At 45.9% G+C, this 26,118-nt stretch overlaps 9 protein-coding genes across 9 annotated transcripts; 5 read left to right on the forward strand and 4 right to left on the reverse strand.

Annotated features, from left to right (window-relative positions):
* Positions 1–483: 483 nt before the first annotated feature.
* On the reverse strand, positions 484–2,861 carry V1516DRAFT_668563 (uncharacterized protein). Its single transcript, XM_066921020.1, has 2 exons — positions 1,159–2,861; positions 484–1,103 (listed from the first exon to the last, which is right to left on the reverse strand). The coding sequence occupies exons 1-2, from the start codon at positions 2,748–2,750 to the stop codon at positions 584–586; spliced, it is 2,112 nt and encodes a 703-aa protein (XP_066779970.1). The 5' UTR covers positions 2,751–2,861; the 3' UTR covers positions 484–583.
* Positions 2,862–2,865: 4 nt separating this feature from the next.
* On the forward strand, positions 2,866–4,225 carry V1516DRAFT_668564 (Elongator complex protein 5). The gene has a single exon (XM_066921021.1). It carries the CDS (start codon positions 3,059–3,061, stop codon positions 3,986–3,988), a length of 930 nt encoding a protein of 309 aa, XP_066779971.1. The 5' UTR covers positions 2,866–3,058; the 3' UTR covers positions 3,989–4,225.
* Positions 4,016–5,299, reverse strand: V1516DRAFT_668565 (Longin-like domain-containing protein). The gene is made up of 4 exons (XM_066921022.1): positions 4,882–5,299; positions 4,788–4,822; positions 4,459–4,732; positions 4,016–4,408 (listed from the first exon to the last, which is right to left on the reverse strand). Exons 1-4 carry the CDS (start codon positions 4,916–4,918, stop codon positions 4,104–4,106), a joined length of 651 nt encoding a protein of 216 aa, XP_066779972.1. The 5' UTR covers positions 4,919–5,299; the 3' UTR covers positions 4,016–4,103.
* Positions 5,300–5,430: 131 nt separating this feature from the next.
* On the forward strand, positions 5,431–8,887 carry V1516DRAFT_668569 (uncharacterized protein). The gene is made up of 3 exons (XM_066921023.1): positions 5,431–5,691; positions 5,743–8,603; positions 8,657–8,887. The coding sequence occupies exons 2-3, from the start codon at positions 5,925–5,927 to the stop codon at positions 8,741–8,743; spliced, it is 2,766 nt and encodes a 921-aa protein (XP_066779973.1). The 5' UTR covers positions 5,431–5,691; positions 5,743–5,924; the 3' UTR covers positions 8,744–8,887.
* Positions 8,888–9,017: 130 nt separating this feature from the next.
* Positions 9,018–14,201, forward strand: V1516DRAFT_668573 (Nup93/Nic96-domain-containing protein). Its single transcript, XM_066921024.1, has 4 exons — positions 9,018–10,406; positions 10,460–11,992; positions 12,819–12,895; positions 13,787–14,201. Exons 1-4 carry the CDS (start codon positions 9,123–9,125, stop codon positions 13,824–13,826), a joined length of 2,934 nt encoding a protein of 977 aa, XP_066779974.1. The 5' UTR covers positions 9,018–9,122; the 3' UTR covers positions 13,827–14,201.
* Positions 14,202–16,025: 1,824 nt separating this feature from the next.
* On the forward strand, positions 16,026–18,774 carry V1516DRAFT_661866 (protein-tyrosine phosphatase-like protein; the record flags this gene model as incomplete). Its single annotated transcript, XM_066920397.1, has 2 exons — positions 16,026–17,268; positions 17,333–18,774. 2 exons carry the CDS (start codon positions 16,026–16,028, stop codon positions 18,772–18,774), a joined length of 2,685 nt encoding a protein of 894 aa, XP_066779975.1.
* A 1,296-nt stretch (positions 18,775–20,070) lies between these two features.
* On the reverse strand, positions 20,071–22,668 carry V1516DRAFT_661867 (Indigoidine synthase A like protein-domain-containing protein; the record flags this gene model as incomplete). Its single annotated transcript, XM_066920398.1, has 2 exons — positions 20,071–21,462; positions 21,652–22,668. The coding sequence occupies 2 exons, from the start codon at positions 22,666–22,668 to the stop codon at positions 20,071–20,073; spliced, it is 2,409 nt and encodes an 802-aa protein (XP_066779976.1).
* A 663-nt stretch (positions 22,669–23,331) lies between these two features.
* V1516DRAFT_668585 (pyridoxamine 5'-phosphate oxidase-domain-containing protein) lies at positions 23,332–25,378 on the forward strand. The gene is made up of 2 exons (XM_066921025.1): positions 23,332–24,627; positions 24,662–25,378. The coding sequence occupies exons 1-2, from the start codon at positions 23,498–23,500 to the stop codon at positions 25,011–25,013; spliced, it is 1,482 nt and encodes a 493-aa protein (XP_066779977.1). The 5' UTR covers positions 23,332–23,497; the 3' UTR covers positions 25,014–25,378.
* On the reverse strand, positions 25,326–26,022 carry V1516DRAFT_668588 (high osmolarity sensitivity protein 3). Its single transcript, XM_066921026.1, has 2 exons — positions 25,599–26,022; positions 25,326–25,539 (listed from the first exon to the last, which is right to left on the reverse strand). Exons 1-2 carry the CDS (start codon positions 25,784–25,786, stop codon positions 25,437–25,439), a joined length of 291 nt encoding a protein of 96 aa, XP_066779978.1. The 5' UTR covers positions 25,787–26,022; the 3' UTR covers positions 25,326–25,436.
* Between the last annotated feature and the right edge of the window lie 96 nt (positions 26,023–26,118).

The raw sequence follows: 26,118 nt of genomic DNA on the forward strand, positions 1-26,118 counted from the left end.
ACTTCAATAGACCTCACGTTCTGCTGCTCGCAATTTATATCTCTTCCTTCAACCCCGCGGCGATCGGCTAGACCAGCCTGGTTAAACATCATGCCTGACATGCGGGTAAATACTAAATCGATTCGGCCAGTCTAGAGACCCCGCTCAGTAGTAATTACCTCATTTGGCACTCAGTATTCGGTTGTGATATGTGTGCATTCATTGTCACGACATACATATCTCCTTCTTTCCGTCAGTACTCCGACCAGTCTCCGTCGGAGTCCCAGTTTTAACCTATATCTCATTCTTCCGTATTTCACGGCCCTCCGTGCTTGCCTGTTCTCTCTATTCTTGGGCTCACTTCGCTGCGGGGACCGTCCTTTCCAGCCTGGGACACCGATCGATCCCCTCTGCGGCCACTGAGGTCACTGCAGTCACTGCGGGGAAACAAGCCTCACATTGGGAGAACTTTGCTGCGGCTCACTACAGTTTCCTTGGCCAGCTATACATGTGCAATAACGATATTATTAGTTAGAAGATATGTAACAGCATAAAGTAGTTCAATAACTTATATCAAAGAAGTCTATAAATTAGATGTACAAATTTAATTCGTAATTTCGTTTTTCACCCATCCCTCTAATCCTCCCTGGATGATAATATCTTGCAAATTAGGGCCCAGATCACCAACCTTCTGTTCCAAAATGACTTTGGCATCTGCATCTTCACCCTCACGAACCTGGACTCTTGCTCTCGGAACATCCCAACGAATGAAAAGACCTGTTCTTCGAGTCAGTTCCGGCTCTGCACTGGCGTATCGCTGGCGTAGAAGTGCAACCAAAGCTGGAAGTTCCAAAGTCAGTAAGGCGTTGTTGATGCTGTTGCGAAAGAAAATATTTCCAAAAGAACCCGAAACTACCAAGCGGATATCTCGAGCTAAAATACAAGTAGCAGCTTGCTCTCGAGAACTGCCGGTGCCAAAATTGAATCCGCTAATAATAACATCACCAGCCTTGGTCTTCTGACCAAACTCCGGATCGTAATTCTCCATGCAAACCTCGGCCATTTTGTCCCGAGGTACATCATCCTGATAAGTGTATTTTCCAGGATAAATGCCATCGGTATTGCTGATTGTACCTGTGTTAGCTTTCAATGCGGCACCAAACAAAGATGCTAACTCACATATTGTCTGCGTCGCAGAAAACAAGCTCTCCTTCGATTAAAGCTGGGAATCCATCCAAAACCTGTGTCGCTGGAGCATCACCCTCTGCAGCGTCTACAGCATCGGTAACCGGAATCTCGGTACTGGAAAGTACAGCTGTCTCGGGAACTGAAAGCCCGGCCACCTCCACCGGAGATCCTATTTTTCCGAGTACGGCAGACGCAGCAACGACTGCCGGAGATGCTAGATACGCCAGTGCCTCCCGACTACCCATACGACCTTTAAAATTTCGGTTTGTGGCAGATATACCGACCTCGCCATCCTTCAGCAGACCCGTTCCTAAGCCAATGCATGGCCCGCAACCGGCAGGAAGTGGTTTTGCTCCTGCATCAAGAATGGTCTGCCAAGATCCATCAGCCTCAGCATCTTTCTGAACATTTGAGCTAGCTGCAGCGATGTAGAACTCAACTCCAGGAGCAACTTTGTGTCCCTTGATTACGTTTGCAGCGGAGCGAATGTCAGATAGACGGGAGTTCGTGCACGAAACGAGATAAGCCTTTTGGATAGCTATGTTCTGTCGCGAAAGATCTGTTAAAGAGTTCATCACTTTAACTGAATTAGGACCAGAAACGTAGGGAGCAAGAGTAGATAAATCAAGAACCAGATGTTTGGCATACGACGCATTTGCGGACGCCCGCAAGGATTCATCACCGTTCGCAAGCGCTGTGGCGAGTTGCTCAACTCTGTCTGACCAAATTCTCGGATGCGGTTGTCGAAGGCGTAGAACGCGTCCTCGCAACCAATTAATGAGGATATCGTCCACCGGGAACAAACCAGATAATGCGCCCCACTCTGTGGTCATATTAGCAATCGTAAGTCTGTCGTCCACGGTCAAGTCTGCGACAGCATCTCCAGTGAATTCTATGGCATGATTGAGGACTTCATCATTATTAAAGGCCCCACACAACGCTACAATGACGTCCTTCCCAGAGACTCCGTCGGGAAGTCTACCTTTGAGCTCGACCTTAGCGACAGCAGGGATCTGCCACCATGTCTGACCTGTAGCCCAGATAGCAGCGGCATCCGTTCGGACCATAGGTGTTCCAAGACAGCCCACGCCGCCATATGTATTTGAATGCGAGTCCGAGGCTACGGTTAACGTTCCTGGGAAGGCGTAGCCTTCTTCGACCAAAATCTGATGGCCAATTCCACGTCCGGCAGGATAAAAATCTATGCCGTGAGATTTGCCAAAATTTTCGATGTTCGCATACTTTTCCAGATTTTTTTCAGACTTATTCTGCACATCATGGTCCAGTGTCAACACAACCTGTCTATTATCATACACCTTTGTAGCTCCAAGGCCCATGAACTTCATTGCCACTGGCCACGAGTTATCATGAGTCATGCAATGTTGCGGTTTAATAGACACAAAGTCTCCTGAACGCACAAATTTCCCAGGAGCAAGGCCAACGCTATATTTTTGCACAATTTTTTCAGTTAAGTTCTGCGGGACTACTGTAACTGTCGTCGCCAGTCCTCGTCGAGAATTAGTAGAGCTCCATGCGCGTGTCCAGCTGACGACTGATGTCGCAGTAGACATTACTCGCAGCATTTTGTAGTGTCGCTAGTTCCTCAAGTCTTACAGAACTCTTCAGTAGATGTGTTGGAAGTAATATACAAGGTAAGTGCAAACAACCTGAACTTTGTAATATTTTTTCTCTCGGACAGCCGGGGTCAGACATGAACGTACCCTGCGGCGCTCCAGTGGAGTTCTTCCTCCATGAATTTTCTGGTTGAAGTAGCATTTTTGCATTTCACTACAATTGATTGATAACATTGGAGATAAAAGTAATTTTTAAGTCAAATTAGTTCTAGAATCAGTTAGCGGATTAGACTGTGTTTACTGACTGGCTGGTTTCGATGCAAAAGTACGCTCAACAGCAGATCATCCAGCTATTACCTCGTCTGGTCGCGCTGAAAGACGTTTCTCCACTCATATTGCTACTGTCATCGTCGTCGCAAAGCGCGAAATATCTTCTGTTTGAATTCGCATACAAACATCAAGGTGATAGTAATGTGGCCGTCGTCGTATTATCCTTTGAAACTACGTCCGGCGAATTAACCTGGTTGACAGGCAAAAGTGTATCGGTTTTGAAATGCCATCGATTGTCAATAGCTCAAATTCATGATCAAGTTCGACCTTTCTTGGATTCTCCTAAGAGAACTCTGATCCTGATTGACACACTTGATTTTATTTTGCCGAGCGAACTGACTTCCTTTATTGTTCCTCTTATTCGACAGAATTCCTCTTTGGTTGTTGTGACTCGGTCAGAGGCGTTTCCTTATGCATATCCTGTTTCGAGCATATATACTCCTTCATTACTCGCTCAGCTGAATTACCTAGCTACGACCATAATCTCTGTTCATCCATATCGTGAATCCAATGCAGAGATGGAATATGAAGAAATTCAGTTCAAAAGTAACTCTGGCACATATCTTCTTCCATTCGGATCACATGCTCGTAAGTGCCGACTTGACCTAGTGCAACGCCGGAAATCCGGTCGTGCAGTTGAAGGTTCTTACGTCTACGACTTCGATTGTCATACGTTCACGTATTTATCTCCTCGTGCCGCTTCTTCTTCAACAGATGATTCAGATAACCTGGCGGGTGATTTGACAACTTTTAATCTCGGAACAACTGAAAAGCAGCGTCTAGCGCGAGACCAAGTTGAGCTACCGTATATGAAGGCCCAGGAGGACGAGACTGCAGTAGGTACAGGAGCGATTGTGTATCAATTCGAAAAAGACGATGATTATGATGAAGAAGATCCATATGAAGATCCATTTTGATACATTCGTTAATTTCATTTATACTATTCCGGCGCTGAGGAGTTTATTGAGTCTATCTTTTTGTACAAAATAATGACAAATGCTTCAAATAAATATATATATTGGTACATCTTATTCATCGCAGAAAGAGCCACCAGATTAGAAATACAAAAATAAGGCCTGCTCCTGCAACAGGCGCATACTGTCTGATCATGGCATCAAAGTTTATCTTCTTTGCCGCTTTGCGGTACTTCGACGACTCTGCACGTAGAGACGATGACATATCAGACATACGGTCGAGACTGTCCCCGCGGTATAATAAATCCTCAATGTTTTTGGTCATAACTCGAGTTACATCTTGCAGTTCCGCGTTTAGTTTGTCAAGATTCACATTGGTTCTTGTGTCCTCATAAACTCGGCGAGTTTTCTGGATGAAATTTTCTGGTCATGTTAGACAATAACAATAAGTTTCCGGAAAAATTAAATCTTACCAAAAGTGATATAAGCAAACGGTCGTAGATCCGGTTGCTCGATATTCCGACCATATGAGTTAATAAACTCCCTGCTGAGCTCGTCGAGATAAGTGAACGCTAGTTTCCTCGGATAGGATTTATCGCAGAAGGTGATGAATATGACGCCATCTGAAATCAAGTAATGATGCGTGTATGGACCAGACTCAATTGACGCTCGAGGCTCTGATGAGGCATTGAGTTTCCGGATCAGATCCTTTTGTTCTGCAATATACTTTGATATCTCGCTCGCACTCTGGGATTGCAGTTAGTCAGATCCGTCGCGATATCAGTTAATTTGAGGCACTTACCAAAGTATCATCTGTATATGCGGTGAGAGGAAGTTCTGTAGATATCAATTAGTACAAAAATAGTAATTCCAGGAACTGCAAGGTGTTCTCTTACTATCTGACAGCCGGTTGATAGCGGTAGAAACAATCATGGCTGCTTTGTCAAAAAAAATAAATTCTTATTACAGAATTGCCGCAACTAGAGTAATGTCTTGATCAAATGCTCGTTTGAATTTGAACCTGACTACCAGAGATTGGCTGATTCTATCGCCAAACTAGCTTGCTCGCACTCTCTGTTCTTTGGCTGCGCGAATGTAAGATCAAAGGAAGTATTGGGATTGACACGTAAAGCATGCGGCGGTGCTGTAGTGCTGCAAATCAGAAATGTCCTATTTGGCTAAAACTTGCACCCGATTTGTGGTCGAAATCGCAAAATTTAGATCAAATAAGCGGAACAGCTATCATTCACATGAAATATTTGACAATTACTTGGAAATTTTCTTTTGATCCAAACTGCGTTCTAATTTTTCCAGGTCTCAGGTTCTCTTGTTGTACACGAACTCCTTATTAGAGCATATCTTGGTCATCTGAGATAATCCGGGTAAGTCCCTTGACTCTGCTAGCTATTTGTACCTCTCTGGCCCATTGTCGAACTGCTACTTAACAACGTTCTCTACGAAATCCGCAAATTGATATCCTATTCTGGTTTAAGACATATCGAACCTGAAAATTTCACTAGTTTTTCTCTGGAACATTGTATTATGTTTCAAAGTCCACCAGCATTTTGTAAAGGCTGTGGGCGAGATTAACTAGCCAAGCATTCGATCGTAATATTTTACTCTTCTATTTCCATTTTTCGAACAAGCGCGCGCACACTTTCAGAGCTGCAATCATAAGGGTGTAAACTCATTTGTCAGACTTGAAGGTAACTTTGTCCTTCTTTTTTGGTTTCTCTATCATTTACTAACGTTTCCAGTCACATTTCCTTGTTTCTCTGTTCTCCGTTCGGCTCGATTTCTACACGCGACTTGCCCAATGAACCCTCGTTTTCAGCCCACCCAAATCAATCCACCTTCTATTTTGCCTTGAGGATTAGCAACTGATTTTGCCAACCAACACCAGCTACTCCAACACCAACTTTATTGTTCGGATTTCGGGATGAAAGAAGATCGTCCGTTTTCCAATCCTTCTTCTCGAGCTGGATCAGCCGCTGTACAAGCGGCCTCTTCCCTCGCAATAAGACCTGCAGGGTCAACTTCGAACAACTCCGGCCAGACGCCTAATTCTAGTTCGACATCTGGTCGACGTCGTCGTCGTACGACTGGTCGTCGCGGAGGTGCTTTGGGAACTCAGATTCCTGGTGCTGTGCTACCCGACCGAGACCCCGACTATGATCGCTCGCTGCCTGTGCTCATACCTGCCGCAGCATCTTCTGCAAGTGCTAATGCGGCAAGTGAATCATCCTCAATTCAGTCACAAGTTGATGTGACTGCTTCTAGTCTTTCTCAGCTGTCAGTCGACTTGAATCAGGCTCCGCGTTCCAAGCAGAAGCAGCTTTATGATCCCCGCACGGATTCGATTGCGGCTACCTCTTTGTCCTTAAAGGAGGCTCTAAACAGTCGGAGAGGGATCAAGGAACAACCTGTGAATCCTCGCTACGCACATCCTCTTAATTCAGGGGAAGATTTGGCTGTGACTGCGATTCATGACACTGCTCAGTCCAAGTCGTTTAGGACTTCGGCAGAACATGGTACAGATGGTGACCTCTTCCCCGGTTTTGCAAACGAGACAGACAATTCCCCAGCTTCGCCACAAATACATCAGAATGATGGTACTACTGGAGACCCCAGGACATTGAATCCGCGACGACGAAGGCGTGGGCATCGCACTCGAGATAATATTGCTGGTGGTCTCATCAATGAAGAAAAGCATCGATCTTTGTCTACTACTATTCCTGATTTTTCAATGTCGACTAGCAGGCAATCTGGTCGAGTAATGGTGTTAAAAAACCCCAGTAATTTATCTTCTTCTCCGGTTAGATCACTTCCACCTAAATCCGGTTTGGACTATCCACATTTATCTGTCGATGAAATCAAATCTCTGATAAGCCTGTTATATACTCGGATTCTTTATCTAGAGCATGTATGCATTGATATATTCCTAGCTCAGTCGCACTGTGCTACTGAAATAACATCAAGCCATTTTTCACAACGATCCTGGAGCGCCATAGTTCGACTCTATGAAGAATTAATAGAGGAATATGATGATTTCATATTTGCTTGCAGCATTGCTAATGCAACTTCATCCATCAGAGCATTACCTCAAACCCACAAGATTCCGATTCGGATATGGAAAATAGGCGTTCGTTTATTAATTGAAATTTTACGCGTTTACCTTCCTCAGTCGAACGAGGTTCTGTGTAATTTCGTCGATTATGTTTACGTCTTAGTGGGACGATTGTATGAGTGCAATCCAGTTAGTCGGCTTACGTGGATGGAATTACTCGGCGACCTTGCTAGATGTCGCATGGTTCTTGAACGCGAAGACTCTCATTCGAGACAGTGCTGGCAAGAACAGTCATTCATGTGGTATACTCGTTGTTCGCTTGTCACTCCAGGCATTGGCCGCATTTACCATCACTTGTCATTCACATCAGAGAACGCTATTTTAGATCAACTGTATTACCAGTGCAAAAGTTTATCATCCTGGGAAAAATATGCGTCTTCTAGAGATTCTGTTGTGCCTTTATTCGACCTTGCTTTCGATCTTTTTGAAAGAAACCAGCAGAAAGTTGATCTGATGTTTGTCCAGCTCCATGCGATGTTGTTTACTCTCGGAAAGGCCAAAAACTTTTCCATAAATCTTGCATCATTTCTACGTTCTGTTAACAAACCAAGGGCTTGGGTAGCTGATGGAATCAAATATGCTATCGTGAATGTGGCCAGTTTGTTTCAATTGGGCCTTAAATGTAATGCCCTACACCAGCTCACATTTTATGACAAAGTCAGTAAAGATGAGTTTCTTCTCTTCCGTCCAAACATTAAAGAAAATATTGATAAAGAACTGCATGATTTTGATGAAGACCCTCTTGCCTCGTTCTCTGATTTAGAGGACGAAATCTCGGCCATTAACCTTGGCTCGCTCTCTGTTGATATTACCACAAAATCCTCAAGTGGAGAGAGAAATTCGCCGCCACCATATAGTGAGAAAGTGCCTATCCTCACGCTTGAAGAATACATGGATTCTGATGCGTTCAAGTTATCTCTGATCACAATAGGAAAAGCTAAAGATCTCTCATACTCAATGCTGAGCATGGCACTCACAGTAGCAACTCCGGATCATTACAGCCATATTTTTGCCTGGCTTGTGTTTCTGGATTACATTAAAGATTACGTGCATGTCTGGAAGTTATTATTGGTTAGTTCAGAGCATGACCATGTAATATTTCCTTGGTCAGAGCTAATGCATTTTCTAACCACATTGACCTATCTTGCGGACACTGACAGTTTATATGAAGCCCAATCATATCCTTCTCCATCTCCTTTGAAAGATGACTGGGCGATTTACGGTTTGATATGGTCAAAGGAATATCCTTATAATCTCCCTCCGCGGCCCCCTAATGTGATTTATGAGCTCGAGACTTCCGTGGATAGCTCCAACCCTACAATAAATCTTTCACAGCAGTATTTTCCTAGCGTTGTTGATACCAATGCCATCCATCAGGCGTTTATTCAAGGCGAAGTTGGGCCTCTCATAAGCCCTGATTTAAAGGATAGAGATAAGAGAAGTTCTATCCGTGTTGATAGAATATTATGGTTAGCGTTTAGGCTGACTAGGGTGAGTTAATAAATTCATATTTTTTTGCACTGGTTGTTCTGACTGGCATATAGGAGACATCTTGGTTTGAATATATTCCAGCTTCAAAAAAATTCTGCTTGTCGGATGACTTGAAAGTTCTTCTGTCAGAGACTATTTGATCTGTAATTACGCCGTGAATAACCTAATTGAGCATTGTAACTGATCCTATTGCATAATTTTTCACATAAGTTAATAAAAGGGTTTTATGTAATTTCTTCAGTTTAACAGTAATCACATATAATTTAAGCATAAATAAAATGAATAATTTAATAATGATAATCTGATCTGGTTTCTGCGAGGTTTGTGCCGACAGATCTGTTCTGAAAGTGCAGATACCGCCGCACAGAAAATCTGCTTGTCCAGGCAATTGTTGACTCGCGATTATTTGGATCCCCGAGACACAAATTGTACGCGTTTTCGCTGTAGCATACGCGCTGATCGCCGTGCAACAAGTACTTCATCAAAACAGTAATCGTACGGAATCAAGAAGACGAGGATATGTCGCTCACATCAACTGCAGTAGCTGCAACGTCAAATGTGCCGTCCGTGGCTACCGCTAAGAAGCCTTCGGGAACCACAGATGGAGCCGGAACAGGCGAGAAATTTCGAACATCAGTCGCGTCATTATTGAACCAGTTGCTTGAGAATACCAAAAGTCTTCCAAGAAATACCACGGGATTAGGTGATATTAATCTCGGCGTGGGCGAGATTACAGCACAGGCAAGAGTACTGCGCGAGCATGCAGGGCCCTCCACAGATGGTGACACTAAAGCGCACTATTTACTTGCTGGATCTGGGATCAATGCTGAGGATATTGCTCAAGATCTAGATACGATTGTTTTGAAAACAACGCTTGAACCGCTGAGCACGATTTCAGGATCATTAGACACTGATGTCGCGGGCTATTTACGATACAAACGGGATGAAAATATAGTTAACTCGATCGAAGAATCTGTAAAACAGACAACTAGGAAATTCGATGACTTTGTGAATGCCAACATTAGACTGGATTGGAATTATGAAAAGTTATTGGTTTGTGAGCACTTTGGTCTGGTCCCTAGGGGAACAGCAGAGAAACTGTCCAGTGAGCTTGGAATCAGTAACCAATCTGACGGATCCGCGACCGAGAAAATGTCTGTTTCTGCAACGGAGGAAAGCAACTCGAAATTTAGATCTCAGCATGGGTCTGCAGGTTGGAAGACATCATCACTAGGGCGAAGTGTTTTAGGACCAGTCTCCGGGCCCGTAGGATTTGCCGATGTCGGCGCCATGGATCTTCAGCAGCAGCAATCACAGCAGAGTGGTCAATTTCAACAACAGCAACCTCAATCTGCAGTCATATTGCAGAACCGCCGTATTAGATATGCTCAGGTCGTCAGCACTTTAAATAATTTCAGACTCGAGGGCCAATTGTATCCTCTTGTCGGTGAATTTGCTGATGTCGCAAGAAGCATGGGTGCAGACTCTCGCACGCAACAAATTTATGATTCTTGGTTGATTTTAGAGGGATTACTCCCGGCCGAAACGCCGGAAAGATATTACAGCAAGATGTACTGCGAAAGCTCAGATGATTCTCCGGAAGGGATAAAAATGAGGAGGCTGATTGCGGGTACTTCTCGAAGATACTTGGAAAACCAATTTTTTGATTTGGTCGAGACTGAAATTGCCAAGTATCCTCAAGAAGCTGAACTCGGTGGAATTCCTTCCGTCGTGAACAAAATATTGGCTTATTTAAAACTTCGGTTTGCCAAAAATGGTAATTGGGTTAAAGCAAACCTTGAGGTGAGTCTATTAACAGGTCTTGTGATAAATGATCCTGACAATGACAATTTTAGATCATCAACAATGTACCAGTATGGGGGTTAATATACTATATGTTTCGATCGGGTCATATTCAGGAGGCTCTTGACTTCACGCTAGAAAATCAGAGCTACTTTCAAAAAATAGAGCGAACTTTCCCTAGTTATCTGAAAGCGTATGCGAAAGCCGACGATAATCGACTGCCTAGAGAACTCGGCGAAAGGTTATTATTGGAGTTCAACAATCACATTAGACTTTACGATCCCAAGACGGACGATCCTTTCAAATTCGCACTTTACAAACTTCTTGGACGTTGTGAACTCAGTCGGAAAAATATGCCGGAGGTACTACTTGTTGCCGAAGATTGGATGTGGGCTCAGTTGAAGCTCATTGAAGATTCACCAGCAGTACCGACAGATGTGTTTGGCATGTCCTCATCGGAAAGATATACTTTGAACGATCTGCGTAATATTCTTGTGCAGCTTGGATCAAGACACTTCAATCCTCGAGGCACAAATGTGATGCTCTACTTCCAAATCCTTCTTTTGAGTGGACAATACGAAAGAGCAGTCCACTATCTGTACAGAACACAGCCAATTGACGCTGTCCATTTTGCGATTGCTCTGGCGTATTACGGACTGCTTCGAGTCTCTGCAGACGCTGAGACGCTCGATGTTGATCTAATGACGCTTGACACCTACAGCCAGCGACCCGAAATCAATTTTGCCAGATTGATTGGATACTATACGAGGGATTTCAGACGTGAAGATCCTATCAATGCGTTCGACTATCTTGCTCTCATTTGTCTGAATTGGGACCTTACTAAAGACGGAAAGGGAGAGAAGTATATTACGCTGTGCCACGAGGCTATCCGCGAGATGGTGCTTGAAACGCGAGAGTTTTCAAAACTGTTGGGCGATGTTCGGTCTGATGGTCGACGTGAACCTGGTGTTATAGAGCGAAAGATGGCGCTAATCCGTATCACAAACGAAACAGACTTTCTGCAGACAATCACACAGCAGGCTGCACTCCAAGCAGATCAAGATGGACGGGTTGCTAATGCAATCTTACTTTACCATCTATCTGAGGAATATGACACCGTTATGAAGATAGTGAACAAGACACTTGGGGAATTGCTTGCAGTTGTGGATTTAACTCTTGAGTCGGGTATCAGCGGAACAAGTTTATCGCTTGCCGGCAAAGATAGTGCATCCAAAGTTGTCGATGAGGTCATCCAAGTGTACTTCCGTAACAGTGAGATCTTAAGCCATCTATCTCCGGTGAATCGAGAGGCATGCAAAATGCTGATTGGCATCAGAGATGCACGTCTGGCCTACGAGGAAGGGGACTGGGAATCATGTCTCACGAATATTATTCATGTCAACGTCTTACCGCTGGAAATGGATAATGACACAGGAAGTATCAGACGTAGGGCCCAACAATTTAGTGGTTTGGATGATAACGTTGCGAGAAATGTTCCAATGCTGCTTGTCATGACTATGGAGTGCTGTGTTAGGCTGACGAGACAGATGGATAGTATTCAATATGCTGACTCTACACGAACAAAGGTGAGTGCCGTACTGCTAATCATTTTGAAACTTGATTTCTATTTCTTCTGTTTTGCGGATATTTTTGCTTAAACTACAAATATTCGATACCTCCGAGTGACTGTTTCGCAATTGAGTCGACATTACGGTTATTGTCAATTCTGATCCGAGGGTACTAGGATCGATTTCATTCTGATAAATGTGAAGCTTAAAGTGAATGTTCTACATTTACAGACTGTGAATCACGAGACATAAAGTACCTCCACCTTTCGCCAAGCAACCAATACTTATCTTGTGGACCAGTGGTTAGAAGACAGCCATGTTGCTGTGATTCTGACATAACCATGTGTTCGAGGAAATATTAGAGGGCTTTTTGATCGAATTGGAAGATCGAACAACGATAGTCGACTTTCTGAGCAAAGCCTTCTACTTGTCTTGGAAGAGACGGTAAAGAGGCTAAAGGATTAATTTTTTTCTAGCGGAGTGGCTTAACTAGTGGTCATTGAGATATGAGGTAGACCAGAAGAGATTTCGGCAGTTGCGAAAGTGGAGGTATGCAGCTGATGGCTGCTAATGCGTTATGGTGGACAAAGAAGAATCGAAGACAAAGGCAGCTATCGCAGAAACGGATAGAATGACGACAGATGAGGAAGAGAGGGCATATTTGAGCTATTATCAACTTCGCAAACTAGCTGCAATTGGGCAAGGAACAGAACAGTCACCAGACCGAGGAAGTAGTTGCGGAAAGATATTAATAGGAATTGAGTTTAAAGTTCCGCAGACAGAAGAGAGAGATGGACAGAAAGCAAGAAAGATAACGAATGCAAATGTGAACTAACTGAGATAGAAAATCGCGGAATTACGAATTCGGGCAAAGAATTGTATGATATATGCCGGTATGATCCAATACCGGATTCCACGAGAGTAAGTACAAAGCATTGTTTTTTTAATTAATTTCGCTATAGAGGTCTGTCTTTTGGTGCTTTGAGGGCTGTGGTCTCTGCGACGGAAAGTATAGAATTATACCGAGAAAAACGAAAACGATGGAGTTTTTGGTATGAAAAAGCAACGAATATGAATACGTTAGATGTTGCGAAGCGGGATGGCAGGGAAGTGGAGACCAAAGGGGGGGGGGGAAGAGAAGGCAATCAAAACGATACGAAACCGGTCGAGAGATGAAGCTAGAAGAACATGCAAACCAGGAGGTCGCAATAGCCATGCAATAACGAAGTCCGAGTTATTAACTTTGTGGTGTTTTGGCGTGAAAAGCAATCTGGAACTGTGTGTCTGTCTTATCTCTTTACTTTTTCGTGAGCCAAGAACGCCCGGCCGAGATTGGTCGGCGGGAGATTACGGGTACGAGTAGTCCAGGGGCAGAGGATGAGCGAAAATGAGGAGACTGAAAACTGAGAGGGGTATGGCTTGTCCATATGATCTGTCGTGGATTGATTGTGAGGTACTTTCTGGCACACTTCTGGCACACTGGATGTCGCACGAGACTTAGGTTATTATGCGATAGGGTGCTTGCCGGCCGGGGGGGGAGAATGGCTATCTGAGGGGACGAGCGAGCGGTTCTGAGAACGGACCTTAACGGGGAATTGGATCTTCGACTTTCGACCAAGAATGCATTCCCAGATGGAACAGATATGAAAGCAAGAAATCAAAGAAGGATGTGGATGTGAATAAGGATTTGATAGATGGATGGATAGATGTTCAGTGCTCGAGAGCAAAGAGCCAGGAGGAATACCAAAGGACCAAAAGACAGGATCGCTGATGGACGATGCAGAGAATAGAAGCACTAACAAGATTGAATAGGGTTTGCGGTCGCTTGACTACGATGGAGACGGAGCTCTGATCAGGGACGAAGGGGGAGGATTTCTGCGGGAATCCAGTGGGACTATTGACCGGGGGGGAGGAGGGTGAAATCCAGTGGCACCCAGACTAGAACCCATTTTCGATGTGTGTGGATGTGACACACTGTTTACATGAAGTTGCGGTAATAGAAGGAAAGAGAGGAGATGTAAAATGTAAATGAATGAATGCTACGTCAGATTGCTATGTGCCGGGTCCTGAATTGTAGATTGCGCAGGGATGATGTGAGCGAGCAGAACAGGAGACTGTGATATCGATTATCAGTGAATTAACTCAACCGACAGAGAGGCATGTGTGCAGAGCGAAAAATGTAGAGAAGCAAGCCGCTGGCCCCAGTTTGGAAGAATGTAAATAAAGATCATGAGGAAGGAAGCAGAAGAAGCCTACAGACAGGTCAACGGTTTAGCCGACCGAGCGTTCTCAACGGCTTTGGTTTTGCTAGCGGTGAGCGTGGCCCCTTCGCGATCACTAGCTGCTGTCTTCCTCAGCCTGGCGTCGAGAGCGAAGGGACAGGCGGGAAAAAATTAAGGGAGAAAGGGCGGGCTAGTCGCCGATGGGGAAACAATCTGTAACAAAGTTTAAGCGTAGTGCGGCGAGAGGTGGGGTGATTCTGGCAAGATGTAGGGATTGTGTGCGGTCGACGGTCGACGGTCGACGGTCGATTGTTGTTTAGATACGTGTGACGAAGGACTACGACCGACCACGACTGACGAGTTGCAAGCAATGAAAGGTGGATGGCAGCCGAGCAGCAAGTGGTGATCGACGCCGGATGTCGTTCGGATGGATGTCGTTGTAGAAGCTTACGACAGAGAACGTAGACGACGGACACAACGCAGAGCTGCGAAATATAGCATACAGAAGGAAGGAAAAAAGCAAGCAAAGAACAACGGAATAAGAAAGGAAAGGAAGCACTGCGGTTCTCTGTTCCCGTAGAGTGCACTATGAGGGAGGCAGCGCGATGTTTGCCAGGTTTAGCTGTTTCTCAACGACCTCTCGTTGACCGGTCTGTCGAACAAGGAGGGATCGCCAACCAATGGGAGCGGGAACGGTATCGTGTCAGACACAAACTGTATTACGAGTGCATATATTGTATGTGTGCACCCTGGTCGGGAACAGCAAAGCTGCATCTGAGGCCGCGATCAGGTTATAAAACCGTGGCGAACGAGACAGGCGACGACAATATCTATCTGCAAATCGGTCTTAGTAACGCCGCGTCGAGCAGCGAACGAGCGACCTCTGACTGGACGGAAAGCATTTCGGAAAAACCTACTCTCTGGCCAGACTCGTCGGCCCTGCCAATGGCAACAGCAACAGCAGCAGCTGCTGCTGTTGCCTGCAGCGGAGGGCCACGGAAGCTTACCTTCACCACCTCATCATCTCACCACCTCACCATTGCAACCTCACCAACTCACCACCTTACCAACGTAGACCAGACCAGTTCAACTTTATCCTCTATTTGTTCATCTCCTTTGTAGTCCTTGTGCAACAGCGCACTGGATGGACTGGCTGTGCGCCCCCTCAACCCCCTTAAGCAGCTGGTGTGTGTGCGCATTTTGGCCGGGGAGGCGGTCTGCTTCTCTCGCACGCACACCGGCGCCTCTTTTGCTCTCTTGCTCTTTTGCGTAAGTCTGTTTAGCCCGTGGCTCGACACTCTTGCAGCTGGTAGACCGACAACTGCGTCATAGCGCATAGCTGCACAACGGCTACGCACTTGATGATTAAATGCCATGGCGCGTCACACATGTACCTCGCCGCTATTTTCAACCGCCCTCAATTCTATTTACAATCAAATCAATCCATCCCAGCAACCCTCATTCTTACTTTCCCGGATTTCCTTTTATTCATCTGGCTTCCTCGTCGCCTCTTGCCGCTCATTTCGCGTTTCTTCAGTCTCCAACTTGTCTTCGTCCTCCTTATAATTTGCATCGTCTTGCTAGCTTTGATGGTCTGCTTGTCCGTGAAGAGGTAGCTGAATCTTGCAAGTATATTTTCAGAGTCTGGTCGTTCTTCGTCTGCCTCGCTTCCTGACATTAGTGTCCACCTTCTTGACTGCTCGCTTGCCTATCCAGTGCTCGTCCGTTCCAGCCCTCCGATTTTTTTTCTCGCCATCTCGCCCGCAATTTAGTTCTTTTTTATATATCTGCTCGCATCTGCTTTTTTTTCCGCGTCGCCTCTTCTCGCAATGTCTTTCGCTGGTACTAGTGCTCTCTCGTCTGCACCCTCCTCGACCGCCTCCTCGGCCTCGTACGGTGAGACCTCTGACAACACTTCAGCTCTTCAACGAGACAATTCTACCTGCAGGCTGCTTCGTAAGGTGACCCTCCGTTCAACCTCTGGCTCTCAATCAACTCTTCCGTCCTCTCATTCTCAAGGTCCCACTGCTCCCTCGCCCATAGCACCAGCAACTTCCTCCCCTGATAGTTTGCGAGACACACCCCGATTACGAGATTTATCATTGTCCCTCCAATCATTCTCTTTTTCTCCCCGGGTCTCTGGCATTCCCTCTACCGCCTCGACTCCTCTGACCTCCTCCTCCGTTTTACCTCCAACACCTGCTCCAGTGGTCGAAAACGCCTCTTCTACATCGTTTTTTGATCACGCGTCTTTACCCACTCCTCCCTTGTCTGTTCAGAGCGTGTCCTCAGATGCCGGTTCCGACTGCAGCTGTGCTCCTGACCAGACCTCATCTTCGTCCTCATCTCCTTCTCTTCAAGCTTTTCCTCCCTCTGCATCTCCTTCGAGCTCTTTTCTTTCTTCGTCTGCTCCTACCTCTACTGGTGCCCCTCCTCTTGCTACTCTTCCGAGTTGCTCCTCCATGCCTCTTCCAACATGCACTTTCGGTTCAACGACCAATCCTTTTGATGACCCAGAGCTCACAGGCCGCTTGCCTTCGACCAACTCACTTCCAAATATGACCTCCTATTCCAATCTCAATTGTCTTGGTCGTGGCTCTGTCTCGTCTATTCCTTTCATTTCGTCGACCGCTTCTTGTATTTCTTTGTCATCGCTCTCTGCGCCATCGACGCGAAGATCAAGTAATTCTACTTCTATGGCTGATCTCGAGAGCGCTGTTCCCTCACTTTGTGCTCAAGAAGTTGCAAAATTAATTGGCACACAAAGTCCAGAGGTTCTCATTTTCGATGTTCGTCCATTTGATCAATTTTCTCGGCAGCACTTGAAGGGTGCCATCAATCTATGTCTTCCTTCTACTCTCCTTCGCCGACCTGCGTTCACGGTGTCTAAGATTGTCGACTCTTTGCCTCCAGCATCTCATAGTCAAGCGTTGGATAATTGGAAGTCGATGTCTGACATTGTTGTGTACGACTCTGGTTCGGTCAGCTTGAATGGCTGTTCGCCTGTCTATCTAGTGGCACGGAAGTTTCTTGATGATGATACTTATCATGGGCGGGTTCACTATTTAAAGGGTAAAGAATATATTTAGTTATTTGTTTTATAGATTTGATAGTTTGCTGACTTGTGAATCTACAGGTGGTTTTTGCGACTTTTCCATGGGTTTCCGTTCTTTTGTTGTTCAAGGTAGCTCCACTGCGAGCAGCTCTGACGCCGAAGCGAAGAAGTCCATCAGCAATAGCACTACTATTAGTGCATCGTGCCCTATTCTGTCAGGACTCAGAATGCCTAATTTCAAGAGCAACAAGAAGTCTACGCCGTTCTTTGGTAATATTCGTCAGTATACAGATCTAGTTGGTGGCGTTGGTGATCCGATTCCTGTGCGAGTTCCAGATTCATGTACTCCACACAAGCAGAGTCTGCTACCATCTTGGCTATTGGAGGCTATTAGCACTCGCGAGGGCGCCAAATCCATTGCTGAAAGATTTTACGAGATTGAGAAGGCGGAGAAAGGGAGACTTGAGGGTGCATTCCAAACTTCATGTTCTTTCTCTTCATTGAAGGCTAGTGTGGCTGCTGTGCAGGCGATTGCAACTGGTGGTGCGACTGTACTACGCAATCAACGCCAAGGATCTGTTTCTAATGAAGACTACAAGGAACCGGAGAAGTATTCTATGTGTGCTGCTCTTGAGCGTGGAACAAAGAATCGTTACAATAACATTTTTCCGTATGACCATGCGCGCGTTAAATTGATGGGCAAATTACCTGGCCAGTGTGATTACATCAATGCCAGTTTCGTTTCGGCGCATGGCTCGAAGAAGCGTTATATTGCGACACAAGGTCCACTTCCTGAAACATTTTGTGACTTTTGGTCGGTCGTCTGGGATCAAGGAGTTTGTGTTATTGTCATGTTAACACCTACAACGGAAGGTGGTCAAGTTAAATGCCACCAATATTGGAAAGATGCTTCATACGGCCCCTTGACGTTAACGCTTGTGTCGGAGGAGTCCGTCGAGCTTTCCGCAAAAACGCACGCTAATGTGCGAGTTCGTAAGTTCCGACTGAATAATAAGGATGTTGATGCCGAGCGAGAAATTGTTCATATTCAGTATGTTTCATGGCCGGACTTGGGCGAGCCTGCGGATCCGATCGATTTGGTCTCATTGAGTGAACTTAGCACGAAGTACAACGTTGAGCACGAATGTGATTCGAATGACGAGGATTTGCAGAACCCAGTAGTCGTGCACTGTAGTGCCGGCTGTGGTCGTACAGGAACATTTTGTACAGTCGACTCGGTGATCGATATCATGTCGCGCCAGCAGGCTGAGAAGTCCGATTCTGCTGAAAGTGCAGAGGATCTTGTTGCGCGCGTAGTTCACGAGCTAAGGACGCAAAGATTGTCTATGGTACAGTGTTTGAGGCAATTTGTGATTTGCTATGAAAGCATTTTGGAGTGGAAGTTACGACGGATTGAAGAGTCACAAAAGGCGGGAAGTAACCGTGAGCGGACGACGTTGCCCACCACGGAGACCTGTATGAATAAGGCAACGACCGGTATTGCAGTCAGAGCGGGATATTGAATTATGAAGTTCTCGGAGTTTATACAGTTTGGAGGGGGTAAAGGAATGAATATGGAAGGAATTGTTAAGGTATGCCGAGGTTAGGAATGGGTTGAGTTTTTGTTTTGGAACTTTTTGAAGTTATTATTGACCATCGTCGGCGTTTCGATGTGATGCTTTCAGCTCAGCATTTCTATATTGTTTGCATATGGAGTATTAATTATTTTACTTTGTTTTGTTTTCTTTCTATGCCATTTGTCTGGAGTTTGTATTTCTAATCGCATAGTTTATTTTATCATTATTCGGTTGGGGGTGTGTTTTGGATCTCCGTACGTCGTTAGATTTCTACTCCGGTGGCGCAAATCCACTGGGATATGTATGATATTGCTATCCCGGTCCAATCTGCTACTAATATAATTGATTAATGAAAGGTCAAGGGATTCTGCTGCGAGGTTTTCTTTGTTTCCTAAAATTGGTTGGTATTTCGAGCTTTTGCTGATATGTAGTATCTATTGCTAGTTTGCTGTAGAGCTAGACATGAATTGTGCTTACCGATGCTTACTGATCATATTCTACAGAAGTGATATGCCAGCTGACAGTTCGAGACCATCGCTGACTGCTACGAGAACACTAGAGAAATCTTTGTACGGTACAGCCATCAATACTCATTTCCTGCACTTGGACAACAATGCTAGCGGTAATGAGAAAATTTTTGACGCTGTTCTCTCATGCGCCATAGTTGAGTGTGTCTGTTTAGACCTCAGACAGCAACACTTGCTGCCGCCTCAGCCAGTGTGTTTTGGTTATTTAGTCCCCGCCGCCTGAGTATCGAGATCATGACGTCATTTCAAGGAGGTCCGAGACCTAAGAGAGTCCAAGCGTCTCCGGGAATTTGTTCTGAAGTGAATGAAAACCAACAAGAACAAAATAAAGTTTGTCACAAATAAAGTTGTGAGCTAGGCTCCGGTTGGATGGAGATTCTCGAATAGGAAAGACGGGGGTTGGAGGACAGAAGGCAGAGGACAAACAGAGTTTGCGTTGGACACTCGTGGCCGCGCTGTAAGACAGACGGTCGCTTAAGGTGATCGTGGTTGCCGGTCTCGTGACATGGAGAGCGGCGCTCACGTTTTCGCTGGACAGGGGGACGTTGACGACGTGGACGACGCGTTTGACCCGCTGATCTGAAAACAACGTAGTGAACGAATCGTAGCCAATAACTGGTAGAAAACGTAGGGTTTGCAGCTGCATGTAGGCTAGGAAGGTTTTTAGATCTGTTTGGAACATTTAAGATGAAATATAGAAGTAATACAGCGAATGTTAAGCAAGCGTCCGGATTGCAGGTGACACTGCCGCCCGGTTTTGGATCGTGAGAACAGCGGCTCTCTGGGCACGCCGGACGATCTGGTTTAGCTGAGGTCCATCCGCTAGTATGGATTGGCCAGCTGATAATGATGATGACGATGATGACGACGAGGCCGACGAGGCCGCTTTCGAGCGTCGAACAAGCTCTGTTAAAACCACACCCGCGAACGAGTCACCTGCACCCGTAACACTGACGACATCTGCTGGTGAAACCGTCTCCGGTGCATGGTAGGTTACTGTTAACGCGACAGGACCTGACAGTCCGTCAAGTTGACTTCCTTGCCACGTAAATGAAAACTTGGAGGCCTGGCTTGAGTCGGCAGCGACAACCGCCTCTGCAGACGAAAGAACAACTGACACGACGCCCTTCCGGCCAAGCTTCACCAGCAGACAAGGAACAAAGGGCGAAAGATGCACCGCTTGCTGGACTAAACCTTGGTCAACTAGTTCTTCATACACTCCGGCAGCTTGTGCCAATCTAGCGACCCGGTCGCGAAAGTCGGCATTCAATCCCAATGACGAAATCACTTGCCACCAGTCTGCACGATCATCAAATAGTCCCTTCTTTTTTGCGTGCGAGAACAACGCAGCTAGCTCGAATTCGTTGGGTGTCATCACGTCCACGGCATGTTGGCTAGGAAACACTCCTAAAACTTCCGGTCCAAGATCAAGCAACGTACAAGCCTTGATGACAGACGTAGGTTCAACTAATGTATTCGCCCCTATGATCTTTCTTGCTCCAGCTAATGCAGCTGTGAAAGGTTCTGGGTCTAAATTCGCATCCACCGTAACCCACGAAGGCACCCGCTCTTCAGCTAGACACCGTTCATACTGCCCTGTAATATGTGCTACAGGCAATCCCTCGACCAGTGCCATATCTGCACAAGCAAATATCAAGTCTCCTTTCAAGTCATGCATTGCAACGTACTGCGCTGTCCGAGCAGTATTCACAACCTCAACACCAGACATGTCTGGATTCGGTCCCTCCAAATCATCTTGTAAACCTAGCGACGCATGCAGATCTCGGGCGTCTGGCCCCACCGCAGACACCATTCTAATCGAAATGTCCTCTCCTTTCGCAACATAGGCAGAGCTTGCATATGTCGCCGCTAGTCCAACATTGAATCCCACTCCACCTGGTGTTCGGTGGATGATTCCGGGGTTCGAAGTGTGCATGTATGACTTCGGAGCCTCCAATGTGGCATGAGTCAGGTCGCACGTTAAATCCACAGCTACTGCTCCTATCACCAAAGCATCTGCCGGCGCAGACACCACCGCTGTGGGCCTCGTCGTTTCAAATACGCTCGGGGAAACCGGCGCAGGCTGCACATTTTTGTTCGGAGACGCCTAAGAGAAAATAAGCTACCGGTCAGAACAATAAAGCATGTATTATCCTAGAACAACATATATTCAAAGTACAGGAGGGCCAAAAATAGAGCACGATCAACGCTCACTCAAACAAAAATATCAAAGCCAAAATATTTTTTATTGAAATAATGAAAGCAGAAAAACAGTCGGATGGTGGGTCTAGCTCACCTCTGAACTCCCGATCTTTGACAGTGCGCTGGCAATCCTAGCTCCTACTAGAATGTTGTTCTTGACAAATCCGACATTAGACTGCAACGATCGACCATCAGTCAAAGTGAGGATCCGATCAAGCAAAAACGGCGTGATATCTTTACCCGAAACCCGGGCTTCGTTGGCCGCAATGACAGCCTCGTTAATAGCCTCATCAATTTCCTCGGACGGGATAGCATGTTCGTGAGGAGGTGGTATACAGAACAACATGCCAGACTCAAGTTGAAGGAGGTTGTTCGCATGAATCACAGCGGCGGCATCTTCGGGACTAGTGAAATTGAACGGCGAAGGAATGCCCGAGTCGCGCGAATAGAATGCAGGAATGTTTGTTCCCTTCGGACCGTAAGTCGAGACATGAACTCCTTTGGTCTCAAGATATTCAAATGTCTTCGCAAGATCCAAAATAGCTTTGGCACCGGCACTGACAACAGCAACCGGAGTGCGGCCAAGTTCCTCAAGATCTGCAGAAATATCGAGCGTGTGCTCGACGCCTCGGTGCACACCTCCCAAGCCACCAGTCGCGAAAACCCGGATTCCAGCAGCATGTGCAAGAATCATGGTTCCTGCAATCGTTGTTCCTCCAGTGACACCGTGAGCAACCGAATAAGCAATATCACGACGGGAAACTTTGATGAATTTCTTGCCTTCCGGTGGAGGCGTGCAGAGCACTTCCAGCTCTGCGTCGGAGGCACCAACGACGGGGCGTCCATCGATCAACGCGATTGTGGCCGGAACAACTCCTTCTTTCCGGATGATCTTGTTGAGATCGTTCGCTAATGTGAGATTATGGGGATAGGGAATTCCATGAGTCAGGATCGTCGACTCGAGCGCCAGAACCGGCTTTTTAGAGGCAATGGCATCGGCCACCTCCGGGTCGATCGATAGTTGCGAGGGAACTGAGATGTGCCGTCGAAAGAGTCCCAGCCGAGGCTTTGCGAGAAGCGCAGGACGTGAAGTAATTGCCGTTTTGATCATATTTGAATCGAATCTCAAACTGATTGGAGAGCAAGATGCCGATAAGAGCGATACAGAGGAGCAGAAAAGATTTTGTACGATACGGTCAGATTTGGTGCGCTGAAAGTTGGACCGAGCGGCTTTTGAATATTGTTCAGTCTTGGAAAGCCGAGCGGCAGCGAAAAGTCATGGAGACTATGCATGTGCGCGTAGTCTCTACAAACTGTGTTTGCATATGTAGACATACTGATATGAAGATTTTTATCTGCAATTTATACAGAACTTGACTCTACATCACTTTCTGAGAAATTAGAGAGGTGTACTTTCCGTGAAGTCCTGCTGTGCGCTCGATCAGTTGAAGTTTGCCGATAGCTACTATTTTATGCCACTGGCCGGTCCTTCCACTCATCTTTCTTGTCCCCACAGCGACCGTGCCGATAACTCGTGACGTTCTCTTTGTTTTGCGATTGGAAGCGAGAAAATCTTCCAGCCAACTGCTCTGCCAGTAAGCCAATACTAAACACGCGACTTCAAAACTGTTCTAGCCGGGATCCAGTAGCCCTAACTATTCCCAACTCGCCCTAGCACAGCCTAACAGGTCCATATCAAGCACGTTAAATACAGTGCATCAGGCTGTGCTCTGTCACATGACTTTGTCTTGGCCGGAAGGATCCTTCTGGACCATGGACGGCCGCACGGTGGTTACGCGGCCAGGGCATGAAGCACTTGATTTATCTAGAATCCAGCCCTGCTCTTCCCTGCAATATTTGTCGTCTAAGTAGTTTTTTTTGTTAGATCTCTCGCTCGTTCAAGTTTGCTCTCGTTTTACGAACGGTGCCTACGATCAAAAATGCGTTTCAGCTACTCAGCAGCAGCAGCAGTGACCTGTATTCTTGTTGGACAAACTTCTGCATCGCCGCTCTCCTATGTGAAAGGTTTGTTTGGCAATGGCGACTCTTCATCGCGCGAAGGCGTCTTCTCACTCTCTAATTCTCACGATCTGTCCCACCGGCCCACGGTCGAAGAGTCCGCAGTCCAGCTTCGAAAGCTCGTGCGTTCAGAATCTTTTGCTGAGCTTAACACAGTCTATCAAGATGGTCCTCTTAATGGATCTGCTCTTGGACTTCTTGAGTACTACGCTGATTGTGACGAAGACGGTTCTCTCACAATTCTGATGGTCAAAGTTGGTCATCAATTCAAGAATTGGGAAGCTGGATCACCTATTTCTTTCTCGATCAAGCATTCTCCGCCTTTCGGGTTTTCATTCTCTCCTGCTTCTGAGCCTCGCGCGTCGCTTGTCGGTTCTCTCTCCTACATCGATACTGATGATGAGGACGCCATTTCAAAGGCACAGAGCTGTTTCCTTCACCGTCATCCTGATGCTAAAGCTTGGTTGCCTGGAAACAAGGTCCATGACACTTCTTTTATGAAGTTCGATGTCGAATCAGTTTACTGGTTGGGTGGCTTTGGAAATGTCGCTTATATTGGCGATATTCCTGTTGACATGTACAAGAATGTTACTCTTGAGGGACATCCGAAACCTCCATTCAAACATCCTCACCAGCCTGCTGAGGGTGATGACAGTGCACTTACGTTTGACCCGAAGTCCGTAGAAATTATGGATATGTGTTACCAGGTAGTTATCGAGGATGGGAAAGCTATGGTCAATCTCGGCGACGATGAGAATAGATTCCCTCACAAGTTTCCTCCTCACTTCCCTCACCATGGCGATGAAGATGGAGATGATGACGATGACAAGCCTCCTCATGGACCTCCACATCACAAGTTTCCTCCTCACTTCCCTCACCATGGCGATGAAGATGGAGATGATGACGATGACAAGCCTCCTCATGGACCTCCACATCACAAGTTCCCTCCTCACTTCCCTCACCATGGCGATGAAGATGGAGACGACGATGATGACGAGCCTCCTCATGGACCTCCACATCACAAGTTTCCTCCTCACTTCCCTCACCATGGAGATGATGATGGAGATGACGATGATGATGAGCCCCCTCATGGACCTCCACATCACAAGTTTCCTCCTCACTTCCCTCACCATGGAGATGATGATGGAGATGACGATGATGATGAGCCCCCTCATGGGCCTCCTCATGGACCTCCTCACGGTCCTCCTCACCATGGCGATGATGATGAGGAGCCTCATCACGATGATGAAGGTGAGTCAGGAGAGGTGGAGTTTGGCGAAGGACAGGTCCGCACCACTTCTTCTCAGAAACACCGGAAAGGCAGCTGGTCAGGACCAAAAGGAGAAAAGGTTGCATCTACTGACTTTACTCGCTGCGTGGCACACCAATTTTCCAAGCATTTCAATACCATGCCTCCTGAAGTTGTTTTGGATATGATGACTTCCGGAGCATCTAAAGCAATTGTACAAGATGTCATTAATGATTGCTCGACTCGGAAGACTAAGAAGAAATGCCATAAGAAAAGTGGAATGAAGCACGATGCCCATTTTAAGATGCTACATGCTCAGACCAAGAAGGCCCGTTTTCCTCTTTACACCTATCTCACTTCTCTTTTTTAATTAATCTGATTGAGCTGAGGTACTCTTGCTTGTGATATTTTGTGAATCGTAATTGTATTTGTCATTGGGTTTTTTTTTGTTCGTTCTTCTTCTACATCAGGGTGGTGTTAATGTGAAAAGGCATACATGGTTTTTGTCTTTTCCCTCTTTGTGATAAATATATTATTATGCTATTTCTCCAAATTTATAAACGCCAAAAATCGCAAAATGAAAAAAAATCTTTATTTGATCATAGATTTTTTTAATGAGTGCTATTGGAATCTGAGGATAATGTAGAAGTACTCTGAAGCTGCTGATCGGACGGAACAGCCGACTTTTCGAACACTCTTCCTGCAGCCATAAACCTAGAATACGTGAGTTTTGCATGTCATTAAAATTGAAACAGCTTTATATTAGGACATACATCGACCCATGAATCCCTCCTAGTAGTCGCATATGCTGAGCTTGAACCGCCGTTACCGCGAGTAAATTATCGAGATCGCTGAGGTTCGCTTGCAGTTGGGCAAGCTGCGAATGAAGGTGAGACATTTGTCGAGGTTTTTGCGAGCTTTGAGTAGACGACAACGATATGCTAGATCTATTTGAATACATGTCTAACTGTGTTTGTATTATTAAGAGCCAATGCAGGAGAATCAATATTTTAAAGGCGCGTAGGAGTGTTGATTTGATCGACTAGAATCAGAATTTGACGCGCACGTAGCATACTATAAGGGGTACGTTTCGGTACTGCCTGTCTAACCAGCTACTTAACAAAAGAAACCTATTTGACTTTCAAACATGAATATGCTGCAGATTCTTGTTTTAGTCTACTTACATTGGTGAGGCCTTCGGCAAATTATTTTTTTGCTAAAGGAGCATTGATCAAATACTATTTGTCGTTGTCGAGATGTTTTTGAGTGGGTTTCTATGGCAACCGTGGGACC

The sequence above is a fragment of the Lipomyces oligophaga genome, assembly GCF_038497815.1.
Source record: "Lipomyces oligophaga strain CBS 7107 unplaced genomic scaffold V1516scaffold_1, whole genome shotgun sequence".
Lineage (NCBI taxonomy): Eukaryota > Fungi > Ascomycota > Lipomycetes > Lipomycetales > Lipomycetaceae > Lipomyces > [Lipomyces] oligophaga.

Coding starts and splice junctions, on each gene's coding strand:
- V1516DRAFT_668563 (XM_066921020.1), bottom strand. CDS start 2,750: ATGCTGCGAGTAATGTCTACTGCGACATCAGTCGTCAGCTGGACACGC. Junction 1,104..1,158: donor TTCTGCGACGCAGACAATAT/GTGAGTTAGCAT, acceptor AGGTACAATCAG/CAATACCGATGGCATTTATC.
- V1516DRAFT_668564 (XM_066921021.1), top strand. CDS start 3,059: ATGCAAAAGTACGCTCAACAGCAGATCATCCAGCTATTACCTCGTCTG.
- V1516DRAFT_668565 (XM_066921022.1), bottom strand. CDS start 4,918: ATGATTGTTTCTACCGCTATCAACCGGCTGTCAGATA. Junction 4,823..4,881: donor TATCAACCGGCTGTCAGATA/GTAAGAGAACAC, acceptor TGATATCTACAG/AACTTCCTCTCACCGCATAT. Junction 4,733..4,787: donor CATATACAGATGATACTTTG/GTAAGTGCCTCA, acceptor CTGCAATCCCAG/AGTGCGAGCGAGATATCAAA.
- V1516DRAFT_668569 (XM_066921023.1), top strand. CDS start 5,925: ATGAAAGAAGATCGTCCGTTTTCCAATCCTTCTTCTCGAGCTGGATCA. Junction 8,604..8,656: donor TAGCGTTTAGGCTGACTAGG/GTGAGTTAATAA, acceptor ACTGGCATATAG/GAGACATCTTGGTTTGAATA.
- V1516DRAFT_668573 (XM_066921024.1), top strand. CDS start 9,123: ATGTCGCTCACATCAACTGCAGTAGCTGCAACGTCAAATGTGCCGTCC. Junction 11,993..12,818: donor CTGACTCTACACGAACAAAG/GTGAGTGCCGTA, acceptor TAACTGAGATAG/AAAATCGCGGAATTACGAAT. Junction 12,896..13,786: donor CAATACCGGATTCCACGAGA/GTAAGTACAAAG, acceptor AAGATTGAATAG/GGTTTGCGGTCGCTTGACTA.
- V1516DRAFT_668585 (XM_066921025.1), top strand. CDS start 23,498: ATGCGTTTCAGCTACTCAGCAGCAGCAGCAGTGACCTGTATTCTTGTT. Junction 24,628..24,661: donor CCTCACTTCCCTCACCATGG/AGATGATGATGG, acceptor GATGATGAGCCC/CCTCATGGACCTCCACATCA.
- V1516DRAFT_668588 (XM_066921026.1), bottom strand. CDS start 25,786: ATGTATTCAAATAGATCTAGCATATCGTTGTCGTCTACTCAAAGCTCG. Junction 25,540..25,598: donor GGAGGGATTCATGGGTCGAT/GTATGTCCTAAT, acceptor CACGTATTCTAG/GTTTATGGCTGCAGGAAGAG.